The sequence below is a fragment of the Euprymna scolopes genome, chromosome 32 (assembly GCF_053919585.1).
Source record: "Euprymna scolopes isolate OS-2025 chromosome 32, ASM5391958v1, whole genome shotgun sequence".
Classification (NCBI taxonomy): Eukaryota; Metazoa; Mollusca; class Cephalopoda; order Sepiida; family Sepiolidae; genus Euprymna; species Euprymna scolopes.
The window spans coordinates 3704699-3723808 of record NC_136513.1 but is presented as its reverse complement, the minus strand read 5'-3'; the positions used below and the strand labels follow the sequence as shown (position 1 = coordinate 3723808).

Below are 19110 nucleotides of genomic sequence, written 5' to 3'. Positions count from 1 at the left end.
TCCTTTTCGGCTAGTGGTCCAGGTAGTTTGATCAAGATAGATGGAACCATGTAGAAGGAGCAATATTTGGAGATACTCCAGAAAAACATTAGACAGGATGCAGCGAAGCTCCATTTAGGACCAAACTGGGTCCTTCAACAGGATAATGATCCAAAACATACTGCCAAAATAGTCAAGAAATGGTTTGAGGATAATCAAATTAATGTTTTGGAATGGCCTAGCCAGAGTCCCGACCTGAACCCTATCGAAAACCTCTGGCACATATTGAAAACTGAGGTTAAAAAGCGGAAACCTAGAAATTTGAGGGATTTGGAGTACTACTGCATTGAAGAATGGTCAGAAATCAGTGTTGATGCTTGTAAAAACCTTGTTGATAAATATCCAAAACGGTTACAGGCAGTTATTAAGAATAAAGGGCATGCTATTGACTATTAGTAAGAGAGGTATGAATAATTTTGAACTAGTGCCATTATTGTTTTTCTTTGTATAATGTTTCAAACTTGCATAATTTATTTATTTGTTGAGTTTAAATTAAATGCTTATGCTTGATTTATTATTTGAAATCCCTTTAATATTGTCTACCTTCTGGTTTGAGCAATATTCTTATAGAAATCTCAAAGATCCGAGGGGTATGAATAATATCGGGCACAAGTGTATATATAAATATATATATATATATATGTGTGTGTGTGTATATATAATTTTTGTTGCTAAAAAATAATACACAAAAATAATATATAATTGTTTTACCTTTTCGAAACTATAAAAAAATACTTTAACAAGAAAATTGTTGTTTAATTTTTACGACTTGCTCCAGCCTATTATAAACACCGTAACCTCCCGATATTAAAAACGACTTTCGGATCCCCCCCCCCAACCTCGAAAGCCGTTCTTTACATGGGGAGGTTTTGTTGGGGTTTATATCGAAAGCCGCTTTTAACATGGGGGTTGGGGTGCTTATAATACGCTAGGGCAAGTCGTAAAAATGAACGACGTTGCCATTATTTATTGCAAGAACTGCTTAAAGTTTATTTATTTGACAAAAAAATAGCCTTTTCTAACAACATTTAATAAGAAATACAAATAAACGGTAGTTTTTTTTTTTGTTTTGTTTTTCTGCTTTTTTCTGTTGATGTTTCTACATTTAAAATTTTACTTTGCTTTTCCTTTCACATAGAGTTGTTATTATTTCATCGGCAATGCTCGGCTTTATCCGGCTGTTGACGTCACGCGCCGGTGAAAGCCGAGCCGAACGCCGAGAAACTAATTGCACAACCCTTAAAATTTAATTAATTGGGGATTTATTCAAACAGTCCTTTGGAAAATAAATATTTAAAATAAATTGGCGCTTATGCACTTATGTAACCGCGCTATTTTTTAACTAATATTTTTACGTTAAATTCAAGTTTTACAATATATTTTTGTTTATTAAATTGTTAGGTGAAGTACAGATAACCCAGTCGGTTTCTAATGTGTGGAAAATCTAACTCCCGAAAAAAAGGGTACTCTGGTTAGTAACAAAAATCAAAATTGCTTCAGTGTCGAAGGATTTCTATCTACTGATTAAGGAAAAGCCCGTGAAGTGTAGTTCAGCCTCTGTTTCTCTCCCCCCTCTCTCTCTCTCTCTCTTAATATCTCTCTTCGTCCATCTTTCCCTCTCTCTCCCAATCTATCCTTCTCTCTATATAGCACTCTCTATCTCTCTTTGAGCCCCTTTCTCTCTCTAACTCCTTCTTTCTCTCTCCCCTTCAACCCTTTCCTCTGTCTCGCTTTCTTTCTGTTTCTAACTCCCCCCTCTCTATCTCTACATACCTCTATCTCTATCTCCTCTTTCTCTATTTCCCTATCACTTTCCGTTTTCTATCTATATATCGTCCTCTCTATCCGTCCATCTCTAATCCCTCATCCTATTTTAGTCTCCTAAATTAATTGCAGTAAATAAAGCATTGTCAAAACATAGATAAATCCTATTTTAGTCACCTAATATACTTACTGTGAGAATAGAACTTATTTTGAAATTACTGTTATCTTGAACAGCACCAGGAGTAACCGGTAAAACCTTTCTAATTAAATTGATTTTGGAAGCCATTCGTTGACAAAATGACGTAGCCTTAGCTCTTGCTGCATCCGGAATACCTGCGACCTTGCTACCAAGTAGAAGAACTACTTTTTCTATTTTTAAACATTTAATTTTTCAAAAATCTCATGTTCGACATCTCCAAAACATCCATTATGGGGAAAAATATTGCAGAAATGCAAACTTAGTTTCTGGGATGAATGCAAAATGTTACGCAAAAATCACTTGAGGCCATAGTTGATCCTTGCAGGATTTGCGTGGCAATGTCAGACCAGTTGGGAATGCAGTAATATTGCTTTCAGGAGATTTCAGACAATTCTTACCTGCAATCCCTCAATCAAAACCAGCAGATTAAATAAATGCTTACCTTAAATACTCTACTGTTTGGTGCCATGTGAAGACATTAAACTTGACCAAAAATATGCGTATCCAGTTGCAGACTGCTCGATCCGCATAGAAATCTTGCATCACTTGTGGGAAATTTGGTACGGAAAAGTGCCGGCTGATCCGAGTTAAGAACGTAAAATTCCAAGTGAGGTAGTCAAATACAAATCAATCGGTATTGTTCTTAAAGCAGATATAGTGGTTAATTATTTAACAGCTAGAGTCGCCAGGAATGCCACCGGATGTACTGCAACTGGAAATTGGCGTACTAATTATCATGTTGTGAAATATAAACCAATCCAAGCTTTGCAATGGCACATGACTTGCAATAAAAAAATTAACAAACAATATCATAGAAAGAACAACCTTAACAGGACCTTTCACAGGTGAATATATCTTCATTCGCCGCATTTCCATGATTCCACTGGATACACCATTACACATTAGGAAATTGCACTTTCCAATTTTATTGTCGTTTGAAATAACCATCAACAAAGCTCAGGGAACAATCTTTACAATTGTGTGACTTTCAGTTGCACACTGACTGTTTTTTCACATGGACAATTTATGTTACGTGTTCAACAGTCACCAAACCACAAAATCTCTATATCAGCTAAGGAAATGGAACAACAAAAACTGTGTACTCATAAAAAATGTGAAATTAAACCTATAAGGAACATGCATTTTATCACTTTCTAACTTTTTCCATTGCGCCAATTTGATTCACAGCAACGTGTAACAGGGTACAGCTTAATATATATTAAAAACATTCCATTTAGTTCTATAGAATTTCACTTAATACGTTTTTATTGTTTCATTTATTGTTGAAATGTAGTTAATTTTATATCGTTGATGTTGACCGATAAGATAAAGAAATGCCAAAGATGAGTAAATCCAAGACAAACGTTTAAACATATTAGGAGCAAAAATATTGTCGTTTTTTGACGTTCCACTTCAAAAGATTTTTACATCTTTTCATAATAAACTTTATTAATCGAAATAAAATTTAAAAAGACACATTTTTGCCAACGAGAAACAAGATTATTCATCCTATTAGCATACGTGTTATGGAAGTGATGAATTCATTGAAAGCCGATTCGGCATCATTTCGGCTTTTGAAGTATTTTTCGCGCAGGAAGTTGTCAAGATATTTGAAAGAATGGAAATCGGATGATGAGATGTCAAGTGAAAATGGTGGATGAGGCAGAATTTTGTAGCTAAATTCTTTCAGCTTCTGAAGGGTCAGTTGGGTAACATGCAGACGAGCGTTGTCAAGGAGGCGAATTGTTCCTTTCATATTGACCAATAACGAGCATGTACGTTTGAGCTTCTGGTGCATTCCGTCAATTTGTCGGAAATACTTCTTCGCCGTAATCGTTTAGCCCAAATTACAGAAGCTGTGATGAATAACGGCCCGCAGGCTACCGAACAGTCATCATAGCCTTTTTTGTGCAATTTCGACTTCAAGAAGTGTCGTGGACCTTCTTCGGCATCCAACCATTGTGCTGAGCGTCGCTGGTTGTCGAAGAGGACCACTTCTCATTACACGCCACAATCCGCTCATGAAATGGGTCGTGTTTGTTGCGCAGGAGGAGCGTTGAACAACCTCCAAACGACGATTTTTTTTATTATTATCGTTCAATTCATGCGGCACCCATTTATCCAACTTTTTTTACTTCCTTATTTGTTTTATATGGCGAACGATTATTGAGTGGTCGATCTCGAGTTCAACAACAACTTCTCGTCTGGTTTTGCGAGGATCGGCTTCAATTACAGCATTCAAATGCTGGGTTTCAACTGTATTCGGCCGAACGTACCCTTTATCTTCGAGGCTCTCCTCACCATTGCGAAATTTCTCGAACCATAGTTGTGTTACACGTTCGTTAGTGATTCGTGTCTCAGCAGCTTTTAAACCTAGTTTTAACTGGAACAAAAAAATCGTGCAGATTTGAATTTTGTTCATGCTGTCGAAAAACCTGCAAAAAATGCATGAAAAAATTGACAACGGTAATAAATAATAATATTCGATAGAGCGAAAAACGCGCTTCAAAATCATATATATTATGGCTATATATATATATATATATATATATATATATATATATATATATATTTGTGTGTGTGTATATATATGTATATATATATCAATGAATTAATTCAGAAATCATATACAAAAGTAACATATGTGAGAAAAGGATATTGTTTTTGTACTAACCCAATACTTTGTAGGTTTTTACGAATATTTTTACACACAAGATCTAGGTCATCATTTGTAAGGCATTATTTGTCTGGCAATAAGTATTTAAAAAATCCTGACCGTTAGATAACGATTAGACCTGTTCGTGTTACTTCACAAAAGATTTGATACATTTAATTGATTTCAGTTATCTCTGCGGAATGAAGCCTCAGCTTCTGATTAATCGTAAAAATAACAATAATATAGTGGAACATACTATACTGAAGTAGAAATCATTCTCACCAACAAATATTGTCGCGAGCTTTTCTTTTTCATTAAAGACACGAACCATGAATCACAAACATAATCAATATCCAATAACTCGCAGAGGAAACTGATTTATATTGGTTTCTGCTTTGCAGACATTTTCGAATATAATTCTTTATTTACTGTTTTTTAACCTTAGAGTCAAGTTTGTTAGCAATCGTTTTACAAACATCTCGAATATAAGATAGCGTATTTCGAAAGAATATAAGTCAAATAAACCACAACATATGTTTGAGTGAAAACTTTGTTTAGAAATGTATGAATCACGTATTGATACCGTCATTTTCCATGGCAAAGATGTAGATATTTGTATGTTCAAATAGACATGTGGAAAACGCGGAATGTACGTATAGTATATATGGTAGTATAAGCGAATGCGAGAATAAATTAACAGGGAATATTTTAAGTCTATTACAATGATGATGATGATGATGATGATGATGATGACGACGTCAACGACGACAACAACAACAACAACAACAATAATAATAATAATAATAATAGTAATAATAGTAATAATAATAATAAAGTTACGGAAATGAATTACCAAAGTAAGAAGAGTGCACACAGTTTTAGAATGATATTTGGAGCGTAAAAAACATAACGGAAGTGCTTTGTTGCTGGAAGATAGGAAGAATTAAAAACAAAGTAAGATAAAGCCTCAAGTGAAAATGAGAAAGTAAGTAAACAATGTAAGAAAATTCCAAATTAGAAATAACCTGAATGAGATGAATCAGATGAATCAGATAGGGGTTAATTTCAAAATCTTTACAACCTTGCATGGAAGGATATCATTTCAAATTGATGAACCTTTTACAGAAGTTGTAATTCCTGAATAGAGCAGGCGTGGAACAAGATTGCTCTGCATTGACGATATTTGAAAAGGGCAATGTAGTTGAATAACTATCAGTCCATCACGTTTCTTCCACTGATAGGGAAACTGCCAACAGGTATTTGGGCAAATGAAATTTACTAATATTTAGAATAACAAGAGACTTTACTGGAAGAACAATAATAATGCTTACGAGCCAGTAGAGGAACTAATGATCAGTAGCTTATTGATAGGAATTTACGTTGAAATTGTCAGAGAAGATCCATGCATGCCATGAATAGATTACCGCAAATCATATGATCCACATAGCTGGACTAAGGAACGTATTGACCACTTTTTATTGTGCGTAAATCAAAACGTAGATTCCATGAATAAATCTTCTTTCTTAGAAGTGAACACTCTTCCGTTTGCTTGTCTCCAACCTGACTACAACGTGGATGTCTTCATAAACAAATTCCTGATGAACCGCCCCCTTAACTAAGACATTTTATCAAATCTCCAATGCTAACGATTACTACTATACTATCCCATTGATTACTGTACACGAAATAACTCTTATCCCCGAGTGGATTCCGGGCTTTGATAAGTGGTGACCTCCATGTAAAAAATATTTGGAATAGTAGCGAATGTGCGAGATTTCTTGGAAAGAATCATGAAACAACGGAAAGTGTCATTAACATCAAATGGAGAAGATATCGGGGACGATAATCTCGGAGAACATCATGTTGATCGAGGGATTTTTTTAAGGAGGACAAGTTGTTGTCATTGTATTTTGTTTTGAGTATGGTACCCTTCCCGTCTATATTACGAAAGGACAAATGCGTGTTATGAGTGGGGAAAGGAGTACCGGGTAAACCATTATTATAGTGACGTAAAATTGTATGCAAAGAAAAAACACACGCTAAATATGCTTGTCAGTACTGACATGTATAATGACATGTATGGAATTTGGTATAATGCCTTGAAATCGAAAAGAAGAACAATTGTTGAAAATAAATGGATAAAACGTTTGAATGAGGAAATAGTAAAAGAGGTTGGAGAAATGGATACACCTACTGAGAATTTATAGGAAGAGAACTAGGAATAATCCAGAAACAACTTTGAATAAACAGTATGAAAGATTGGAAGAAGTTACAACAGATAACAATAATAAAAACGTCTCAAATATAAAGGAAAACATTGAATGTGGAGAATAATACACAGGACACACCAGCTACAAACGCTTAACAATCATATCGAAACTGCAATAGAAGTAAAGCAAAAATAGCAGAACACTGCATAGTCTAAATAAAACTAAAATAGTGTAATTACTCCGCCACTTAAAATTTGTAGTTTCAGCAGTAATTGACACCAATTAGTCGTAAAGATTCAAGAAAGATGAAAAAATGCGTAGAGAAAGCACACACAAGGTCTCAATTGATGAGTGCGAAAAAGACTGCGGCTTGTATATACCAAAATTTAAGTGAGGACCAATGGTCAGTGACAGTGATAATATAGTAGATGGTCCCTGTTGAAATTGTATTAAGACATCTATAAATAAATAATTGCAATTTTATTTGGGGATTTTGTATCTCTATATGTTACCAAAATTAAACTATTATACTATCTGTTAATGATTAATTAATTTTACTATACTATTGTAGACTACTGCACGATATTTTGTTCTTAAATTCAGGAAGGTAAGGATAGTATATATTGTGTTGTTATGGGCATATCTATCGAAACATTTCCTCTTCTAGTTTATATATCCTAGTTATCCTATGCTACCAAGCATTAACTAATCATTTGGAGGTTAGTTGTTCTGTTGTCATGACACTATCTTCTCAAGCAAAATAAAGATCAGGAGAAGCACATATTTTATCATAAGAAGAACAAGTAGAAGCAGAAGAAAAATAATAGAAGGAAAAAAGATATATGAGTATAAGGAGAATTTTTTTTCTATTCAGAAGGCACTTCTACATATTTAAAAGACAAAGAAACCCAGATATCTCTGGAGTCTGAAGCAGTTTCATATCCGTAAGGAAATCTATAAAAAATATATCTATTTTATTCTTTTAAAAAGAGACAAATCCTCAAAGTATATCACCGTGGACGCATTTTTTTGTGTTGCTGTTGCAATACCGCATCCAAGATGCAATCAATATACAATAAAATCGCAGAAAAGTGGTTGATATTGATTCTTGCCTTGAAGGTATTTTGGAATCAACAATTCACCATCAACGCATTCTAACATGCCCAGTAAAATGGCGACACACATATATTTAAATACGTGGACACAACTCTCAAATAAAAGCAGATTATAATACTTAGAAGTAAATTGTACACTCATGAAATGAAAATAAGTTTAAAAATCGAGAAATAAGTTAAAATAATTGAAAAAAACACCTAATTATCTGATGAGAATGATTACCAAAACATGACGGCATTTACGTACAAGTCATATTGTTGATTGCCAGTTATTTAATCAGTCATTATCAGTAGTTTAATGCGAAGAAAAACTAATGGCTTTCTCTGCAAATTAATTAATTTCTAGAACTTTAGTAACCTCTGCTTATTTTCATTAGTGTTATTATGTAGGGTTATCGCAACAGCCGTGTACAGTAAATTTTCGATTATATTAATCGCTAGGTTTAAACGAAGTTGAGTAACAAAACGTTTTCCCCAGGAATTCATTATTCTCCGTAATATTTTAGTTCGTATCTATATTGTGGTACTACTATACGTGTTTCTATCCTTTCTTTGAATATTTTTTGCAACTTCGTTTCCTTTGAGGTACGATTAATAATCATTTTATATTATTTTCTTATTCATCTAAACTAGTAATATTGTTTTGTAGATTGTTTTGATGTATTTGATATGCTTAACTCATCTCTATTTCTGGTTCATTCAAATACAAATTTTATATAAATTGCTTTGTGTATGGCCACCGCAAACCGTTTTATGTGGATTTGCTGCCGTACTTAAATATGTCATAACTGAATTCTGTACTAAAGAAGTACGTCTATTTATTTCAAGTAGTAAATCTATTTTCTCTAAAGTAAATATCTAAAATAGTATATATAATATATAACCGGATTCCGAAGTAAAGCAGTATATCAGATGTCTCGTGAATGCTGTGCATTATGTGATGTCGGTTAGTTTTTCAGTTTTCTTACCACAGGATAACAAACATTAGCCCGCTATTTCAGACACTCCACCCAAAAGATGTTTTAAAGATTCTAACCTTCCTTTTATAAGCAAGTGTTGATAACCTTCTTGGGCTTGGTTCACGACGTATATTCGCCTGGTTGTCTTTGTAATTCATTTGCATGAGTCTGGATACACTTATAATTACTGGAATGCTTGAAACCTTCGTAATGTTTCAGTTTCCGTTTATCTCTGTATAAAACCTTTGTATTTCGTTATCCTCTAGCTGTCAGCTCTGTTTAACTTATTAGCAATGGGAATATTAACTTTTACAAGGCTGCTTCTTTATCCTTCTTACATCATACCAATATATGTAAAGTATAACCATTTTCTTTTCTATGTGCTTACCGTAAGAATTGCATAGTCCTATAGATGGTGTATGCCTTATTTTCCACTCTTCTTTCTGGTATGTTTTCTCCGCAATGCGATATATTTAAGGTTTTACACATGGCCCACTAGATCTACTTATACACTCTATTGTGTCACATTATGTAATAACAGAACGTTACAACTGGATGCCAGCGAGCTCACACTCTCTACTTCTGTGTGAGAGAATCTGCACAGGTTTTTATTAATGAAACGGCTCATATTCTGAAAAACATTTGCCATGAATCGTTGATTTTGGGCAGCAATTATAATTCTCTCCTGATAGTAGTGAAATGATCCACTTTTTAGCAAATGCATTTAGATTTTATTTCTTATATATTTCTTGGTCAGTTTATCTAGAGCATACTGGACACATTGTTCGTTTCCATTCTAAAAGTTTTTGCAAGGGGAAGTCTTCGTGTATTTTGTCCACTGGTGTAAGCTTAATTTGTATCGCACTTGTTTTGCTTCTGTCTTATTTGTAAACCACTCATGTTCAAAATATTAGTCAAGTTGTATGATGTATCTTGATGTATATATATATATATATATATATATATATATATATATATATATATATATATATTCCATATCAATGTTTGGATTCTGGTAGCTTATCAGATATTACACGGTGCCTAAAATAATGTCTCGATGTTTTCTTCTGACAATGCACAGTTTGCATTATCTGTAACATAGTTGATATCTGTGAAGGATGTGTTGGATGGGACAAGTGTTTGTGGAGCACCATACACTCTTTTCAGTAACTCATAAAGTTTACACTTAGACCAATTAAGGTCTTTCCTATAGCCCCATCGTCTGGGCCACGCTGCGAAACTGTTGCTGTTTACAGCAGCGCGTTTGAACCAAAGTCAAATAAATATCTGACGAACAGATCTTTCTCGAAATATCATATAACTCGGATATCCCATCAGACCGGCTTACTCAGGTAATCACAGTGCAAATATAAATATAATGTGCATATGAAATGTGTAAATATGTACACATGTATTTGTAATTTGTATTAATAAAACTTTTTCACCTGCTTCAGTTTGTATCTTTCCATTGTATAGCCTTCTACATATTTCATTTAACTACATACTATACAATGCTTCAAGCAAACTACATCCATCTCTTGTATATATATATATATATATATGTATATATATATATATATGTATATATGTATATATATATATATACATATATATATATACAGGGGGTGCAAAAGTAGGTATACAGTATTGAAATTATTGACATTTTATTGAACTGAAAGTTATATACCTTAAAGTAAAAATGCATATACTTTTAGTCTTTTGTTTTTATTAATTAAATTTCCTTTCGATTAAAGTGCATGTACTTTGAATCATTTATTTTTATTTTTTCAGTTAAATTGGCAATTTAACCATGGCCGGTAATTTGACTGACGAACAGCGAAAATGGATATTAAAACAATACTGGAAGACAGAAAATAGTGAACGCGTAAGAGAACAGTGGTCAAAACCTTTGCAACACCTCCCCCAACAAGGCTCACGGTTTATCGACTGCGTGACAAATTTGAACAGACAGGGAGTATCCACAATGCACCGATAAGTGGTCGACCAATTACTGTGACCACACAAGAAAATGAATTCAAAGTTGCTCAGGCATTCACTCAGAGCCCACAGAAATCGAAACACAGAGCCTCATCTGAACTTGGTATTGAGCGTAGATCATTGGGGCGCCTGATGAATCGTGCCGGTCTAAAGATGTACACGCCTCGATTGATACATGGTTTATTGGAAGATGACTCGGATCGTCGTTTACAATTTTCTGAAAATATCCTGAGCGAGGAACTTGAAGGTAACGGTATTCTAAATAAGATTGTATGGTCTGACGAAGCAAACTTTAAATTATCAAGTGCCGTTAATTGACAATTGCGTTTATTATGCAACCGAAAACCCTCGCATCACTATTGAAAAACAACTCAATCAACCCGGGGTAACAGTATGGGCCGGGCTTTCTTGCAAAAGTGTTGTTGGCCCCATTATTCTTCACACAAGCATTGATCAAACTGTGTACTTAAATATGTTGCAGGATACAATAATACCCCAAGTACATGAACAATACCAACATGATGACTTTTATTTTCAACAAGACGGGGCCCCACCTCATTTTGCACTCACTGTGCGAGCACTACTTGATTTAAAATTTCCCAACAGATGGATTGAACGCCGTGCCGCCATCGACTGGCCACCACGCTCGCCAGATTTAACTCCTATGGATTTCTTTTTTGGAGCACAGTAAAAGATAAGGTTTTTGCACGCAAGCCTCGCACTGTCGAAAACATGATTCAGTTCATTTTGGAAGCTTGTCAGGAAATGGATGCTGATAAAGATCTTTGTTCTAGAGTGTGCATGAGTGTTCGTTCTCGATCAGAGGAATGTGTTAACGCTGACGGAAAGCAATTTGAATACCTGCAGAAATAGGGCTTCATATTACGTGTGTTTCTTATTATACGTGCTAATTATTACTTGTTTATGCAGCATTTGTTTGTCTGTATAATAAATGCCTTAAACTTTATACGTTTTTTTTTTTTTTGTACCACTGTATACCTACTTTTGCATCCCCCTGTATAATGTATATTTCTTTAGATTTTATACGTGTTCCAGCTCTTATGCTCGCTAACACACTAGAGGTACAATTAAAATCTTATTCACGCTTATTTCAATTCAACTCCAGCAGCAATCTTTACTACACGTTCTTCCTGATAATGATTAAATAAGGTAACAATTTATTCTGCTGTCAGCAATAATTTTTGTTTTATATAGAATATAAATACATTTAGCGTTTTACAAGGAAAATATGTCATGAATTATATAAAACTTAAATAAATGAATGTATAAAATGTACTGGGACACAATTGCAGCCAATTTGAGTGAAGTGGGTGTTCCTAATGATGGAGTTCTGAAAATAGCTGAAAGGGAGAAACAGACGATATATCAAGGTCTCATGTATGATATGAAAAGAAACGGAAATCTTAAAGAGATACAAATTATACCAATTATTATAGGTGCCACAAGGCTTATGAAGAAGAACGTGAAGTCCTACTTAACTAATATTCCTGGTGAACCAAGTGTAAAAGAGATCCAGACAATTACACTTAAGGGAACAACGAGGATACTAAAAGAGCTCTCGGTTGGTTTAAATAAATACAGGGCAATTGTGGCAGCTGGTTTGGCTGCCCCATACCCAGCATTACAATTTTTACAGGAAGAAAATTGAAAAGAAAATTTTAAATCTTGATAAAATTTTTTATAAAAAATAGATTACTAGAGTACCATCAGTTAAAATAGAAACCGAAATTAAAAACTTATGAAGAACTCTTCGTAAAATTATTTATTACAAGAAATGAAAGTCTATAACAATTAAAGCGACAGTCACTCGGATGCAAGTGTGACACACAAAATAGATAACACAAACGCTATATATATATATATATATATTATTGTTTTTGTTATTATTATTATTATTATTAGAAACAAAATAATGTATTATTATTACAGTATACTTTGTACTATACATATTAGTACTATTGATATATTATTTGCATACGTTTATTTAAGGCATTGAATAAAATTATGTCACCAAATATGTAGGAACATCAATACTGATTTACATTGGTAATATTATGTATAAACATCGATATATTATTCGGAAATTTGTATATATATATGACTTAAAATTCTAGATTCACCTAATTCTGAGAAAAGCAGCCTTAGCTATACTTTCTGGTTTCACAATGTGAAAATATTTACTCTGGCATATCTGTAAACATCACGTATTCTCCATCCGCTTTTTTTCAATACGCTATTCCTTAATTCAGCATACCTGACATACTCTAACTCTTATTTCGGCTGCCTTTAAATATTGTCTTCACTTAAATTTAAATTAAATGCTGGATTTCTAATATCCAGTTTATTCAATTCAATATGTATTAATTTTTACATTATTTAATTCAGATTGAAGATATTATCTAAATTACTTATACATTCTATAAGTTGCGTCAAGGATTTTGTGTCATTATAACACTGGGGAACATTTTTTTACCCTTTGAATGTTGTCTAAATATCTATAATTGACTTAGGGTATTTTGCCCTGCTGAAAGAGGAAATGAAATCCGTTACTCTTTATCAGGTTATTGTGCTACATTGATTTGCAAAAAAACTTGTCTTCTGACAAAACCGATTATATTTTTGTGGCATTATCAGACGATTTTATTAACACATATAATCCTAAATATGCTTTAAAGAGAACAAAAATGTTTTGCTAACATTGATTACCTGTTATAACCATCTAATTACTAAACTGAATGGTGGGCATTAATAAATATAATTACACATAAATTGCATGTTGCTTTACCATTGTTCGAACTTCAGGACGTGAACTTCCGTTTCTTGGAACTTTTGGAATGATCACCGGTAGTGAATATTTTCTTCAAATTTCAACAGTGGTCAGCCTTAAATACTGCATTCCAGCAACTCTTATGCCATATCTCCATCTCTTTCAGGTTCAGATAAAATTTCTTCTTCTGCTTGTCACTCATTAATCACAGGTTCTAAGGAAACCGGTCCATATGTGAAAATAGATAGTGCATCCTGATAGTCATGTCGCAGTCCAGGTTTCTGAAATTAGTTAGCATGTTGTTAATAAGTTCTGCGTAGTTTCCGGCCTTATTGTTGCAGAGCAAATGTTTCAACGTTTTCTGGTCTACTTAGTTTATTGAGTTTTCGAACTCTGGATCTCTGATGAGCTGATGGATCTAAGGACGCTCAAAGATGCCAGCTTTCAATCTCTCAATGGTCAATCCTGGAGAATCCTGTCACAAGTATGTGTAACAGTCACGATCCTTGTCCAGACCTTGGAGAATTAATTGATTAAGTCGAGCTTGATGAGAAGCACTGGAAAAAGTATCAAATCTCTCTCCACCAGATGCTCATTGCTGACGTTCGTTTCTATGCAAGACACTAATTTTCCCGTACAAACCAGTTCTTCGTCATGTATGCTGAGCATCAATTTTTTGGAAGATTTCGAGGTTTTATGGAATAATCACTAAGAAATTTCTGATTCGAATATTTCATGTCATTAACATAATTTTTAGCTAAAAATTCTTAGCTGATTGAGCAATGAGATGTTTATATTAAGCGCATCAGATTCATCCTAAATCAGCTGAAAAAGGCAGACAAACAATTGTTTTTTGATCAGTGGGTTAATTTTACTTAATTGAGTGTGGTTAAATCAGGTATTAATTTTTATCTCTTACCTAGAGTGGATTTTGTTTGCTCACGTTAAACCCTTAACAAGACATATTGCCACTTCGATGTAAGGGGCTACTTTGCTTGGAACAAGATAAACAAGATATTAGTTTACGTTATATCGAAACTTCTGCATATTAGGACAGTCACCGACATAGATAGCAGGAAGAGAATTTCAAAGTCTGGCTGTTCGAGGGAAGAAATTATTAGAATAGAAACTTCCTTGCGTTTAGGGACTTCACGAAAGTGAAGGGGTGAGATTTTGTTACAAAGCAGGGTTGTCGATTATATGTACGTTGGGAATGCAACGAGTTCATCAGAACACATTCCATTAAATAATTTGTAAAACAAGCACAGAAATGAAACATTGCGGCGAGGGAAGAAGGCTTGGAGCCTAGTTGACAAAATAAGACATTTTAGACTGAAATTTCTTTTTGGACCCTACCTAAGAGGGAAACGCTAGTGGCAGATGCTCCAGCGCAGATGTGGCAACAACACTTTATTCATGGGCGAATGGTGGTCTTTTAGAGATACAAAATACCCTCAGGTGTGAGTAGTCTTCTAGCTCTATAAACGGAATCTATCTTCTTTGCAGCAACTTTTGCAATGCCCCCAATGTATTTGTTCTACTTCATATCAAGCATGAATGTAAAGCAGAGGAGTGTAAAGAAAGAATTCACAGGTGAGTCTTATTTGCCATAGATATAGGTGGTTAGAGAGAATCTTGTCTAACGAGAGCAGCTTAGTCTTACTAGCATTAAATGTTACCACCCATTTGTGGCCCTATTAATAATATACGGGCAGGAAGTCATTTTCTAACGAGTTTGCTATTGTCTTAGATTTATGTACATCGGTTCTTCCCTAATGAATGTTATAGAACGTTGTATCAGCAGCAAATATGCATTGCGCTGATTAATTGTGCTACAAAATTAAATAATATATATATGTGTGTATATATATATATATATATATATATATATATATATATATATATATATACATACATACAATGCCGCCAAAAGGAAAGTTCGCACTTGTTATTTAAAAAAAAACGCAAATTTAAGCTACATTGAATCTAAATGTTTAAACAACATACACCTCAGTTGATCCGCCTTTTATTCCTTTATAATGTTCCTGTTCATATTTGACCTTTAATTGAAGTGTCCTAGTGTTCACGTCAATTAAAAAAAAAATTATCTCCAAATCGAGATGATAATAAAAAACTCAGCACAATGGAAAATTATTATGTAATGTAAATTTAGAACATTCATGCAACACAAATACAACAGGAACATAATGAACTACTTATCAGTTAGGAGCATAGCACTTCTGCAATTTGACAGCTAGTAAATTTTGGGGGGTTCTTTTGAATTAATCACCGGCAATACTGGCGTCGCACTTGTCTTTAATTTTTGTAAAGTTCTTCAAGATTTGTAATGTTATAATTGGGTAGTTTTGCCTGATGTAATGCCCTACATGTTTCACAGCATTGAGGTCTGGAGATTGTGCAGGTCAATCCAAACACGGAATATCATGCTCGTTAAGGAACTTCTTGACATTGCCAGCTATGTAAATAGAAGCATTATCTTGCATAAAGATGGGATTATCATCAAGATTCCGGTCAAACCTCCACCACCTTGCAGCATTGAAACTGTTTACCTATGATTAAATTCTTTGTCCTTTCTCTGAAGGACGTACTGCCTACCATAACTGCCTGGCCTATTAAACTTGCTTTCATCACCAAAAATCACTTTCGACCAACATGAAGAGTCATGATCTTCATTATACCTGTCCAGACGGCGTATTCTGTTCTTTACAGAAATCATTAGCTTGCGTCTTAGAACACAGCTTCGCAAATTAAATTCCTTTCAGTCTGCTTTTAAACTGTAGAAAGAAAGCACATTTTAACAAGATGACACTATCGTGGGATTTTAGGAGCCGTTTCAAATCTGTTTCTGAGGCCGAGGATCGTGATAACATTGTCTGTAAGAAGTTACTCTACTACTACAAGATTAAGAGGCATCACAAACACTGCCGGTGTTTTTGTGCTTTTACACAGTCGTTCGTACAGTTTTCTCATCACATTTTAATCATTACCGATTGCATAAACCAGAAAAGTTGAGATTAATATGCTTCTGACGATCACTAAGAGAGACTCAAGGTATATGGACTGAATATTACGTTGTATAACAAAGGAACAACAATTACGATTAGATATGCTAAAAGGTGTTCCGGAGTTTCATTTTGCCTCCTCAGTTCGAAGCTAATTTTTAAAATTACTGAACACTAGGATAATTAAATTTAAAGTCAAATATAGACGAATAAAAGGCGACTCGAATGAGGCATAGGTTTTTTAAACAGTTACATTCAAATAAGCCTAAATTTTTGAAAAAAATGACGCACGGGCGTTCATTTTGACGCCACTATATATATATATATATATATATATATAATGGATACGGCCCCCGCTACTCGAGCCAGAGATGTCTCGTGTCGCGGGGTTCGAATCGTTCGACTGGTAGTAATCGTGACACCCTGCACTGAAGAATCCCGAAAGGATGAAACACTAGTGTCTGTAGGTATTTAATTATTATAGTAAAAAAATAATTATGACAGCCCCTTTAAGAAATTCGTTTCTTATCGTTGAGCACTTTCCGTTGAATTAAAAGTCGGTCAATTTAGCTCTTATGCGTAGATCATCGTATAACGATTTGATCACTGTTTGTCTGACGTAATGAACATTTAAATTAAAATGTTTAAAATTCAACGCTATTTCACACGGTTAATAGTAGCCGAATGGATACGGCCCCCGCTAATCGAGCCAGAGATGTCTCGTGTCACGGGGTTCGAATCGTTCGACTGGTAGTAATCGTGACACCCTGCACTGAAGAATCCCGAAAGGATGAAACACTAGTGTCTGTAGGTATTTAATTATTATAGTAAAAAAATAATTATATATATATATATTTCAAAAATGTTTCATTACATGACATGAAACAAGAAAAATTATGTTTTTATAAAACGGCACGCAAAATCATTTTCCACATCAAGATAACAATTATTGTAAATTCAGTAGCAAAACATGATCATACTCTCGTCGTATATGCTCCCTACTTGCTTTATGTTCCCCGGAAGATTTGTTTGTACTTTCAGCTTTACTTCGTAGAATAATACAGGTCTCATTTACGGATGTTTACTATAATAATACTCAATATTAAAAGAAAAATGGAAATATGCTGTGATTAAAGAAAGGACCAGTAAACAGAAAGAAAACAGACAATAGTTTGGAAGGTAAAAGTAGATGACGCTCATATTAAAGTTGTTCCGTCTGTCAGATCCTTTCTTAGAGTAGCCTACATATGTAAAAAGTGATTCAGAGAATGCCACATTAAAGCTGCCTCTTAAGCTTTGTTAATGGACACGCATACAAAAATAGAGATAATAAAAGAAATACATAAAAACGTACCATATACCCTTAAACCAGAAAAGCGTATATCCATATTGTGTATTGAGTACAATTCTGGTTGTTAATATCATGTACTTTGTCTATTGCATTTATTCGTTCATGTTGTTTTACAGGTTACTATATATACACGCACAGAGTCGGATCCTCGCCAGCTTGTGCTGTTCTAGAAAGCATCGTCTTTCCTCCACCCCCAGAAGAGACTCGGGATTTTTATTCGCCTTATGTTAACAGCTGCCAGGTAAGAATATATATATATATATATATATATATATATATATATATATATATATTTAAGGGGATTAAAACAACAGCAGAGTATATTTTAATGTATTAGTAAGAGCAGAGTATATTTTAATGTATTAGTAAATCCATTAATACAATTAAAATAAAAGAAAAGAAAACAGTGCTCGTTGTAATGTAGATATATAATAAGCTCGATAGGCATATATATATAATAGAGCTATTTAAATATTAAGTAAGATAATTGATAATTTATAATTTAAATTAAAAATAAAAAATCGGTTTCACAAGGAAGAACAAACAAAATCAATAAATTGTACGATTGTTTCGGAAAGGATGTTTTTATTGAGATAGACAATAAGTCTTGGAAAATAATTTTTTCATATAGTTTTTTGAAACAAAATCTTTTCATATGCAAAAATATGGGATAGGGTAAGCCAAAGAATAGATGGACTGAAATAATGACAAGCTTTAAAAGCAATCGGAAATAAAGGTACGAGAGATCGTGTTCCTGACTCACTTCCAGTTGTCTGATCTAGCTGAAATTTTGCATGTGCAATGGGTTATGTGGCCAATTACAGCTGTGAACTAATTGTGGTTTCTGTTTTACAGTTATTTGAACTGGGTCAGGTGTGAAATGGAGCTTGTTAAATGTCGAGCAGTGATCCGGTTTTTGTGTTTGAAAGGACGCACCCCACAGTAGACTTTTGATGAAATGAAAGAAACTTATGGTGATAATGCCCCATCACATGACCTTGTAAAACG

At 34.0% G+C, this 19110-nt stretch overlaps 1 protein-coding gene across 1 annotated transcript in view; it reads left to right on the top strand.

Moving 5' to 3' along the window:
• Positions 1-19110, top strand: part of LOC145256188 (uncharacterized) — a 491452-nt gene that overhangs the window by 297920 nt on the left and 174422 nt on the right. Inside the window, exon 6 of the mRNA XM_080114776.1 lies at positions 18219-18343. Within this exon, the coding sequence (XP_079970902.1) occupies positions 18219-18343 (125 nt within the window). The remainder of the gene's footprint in view (positions 1-18218; positions 18344-19110) is intronic.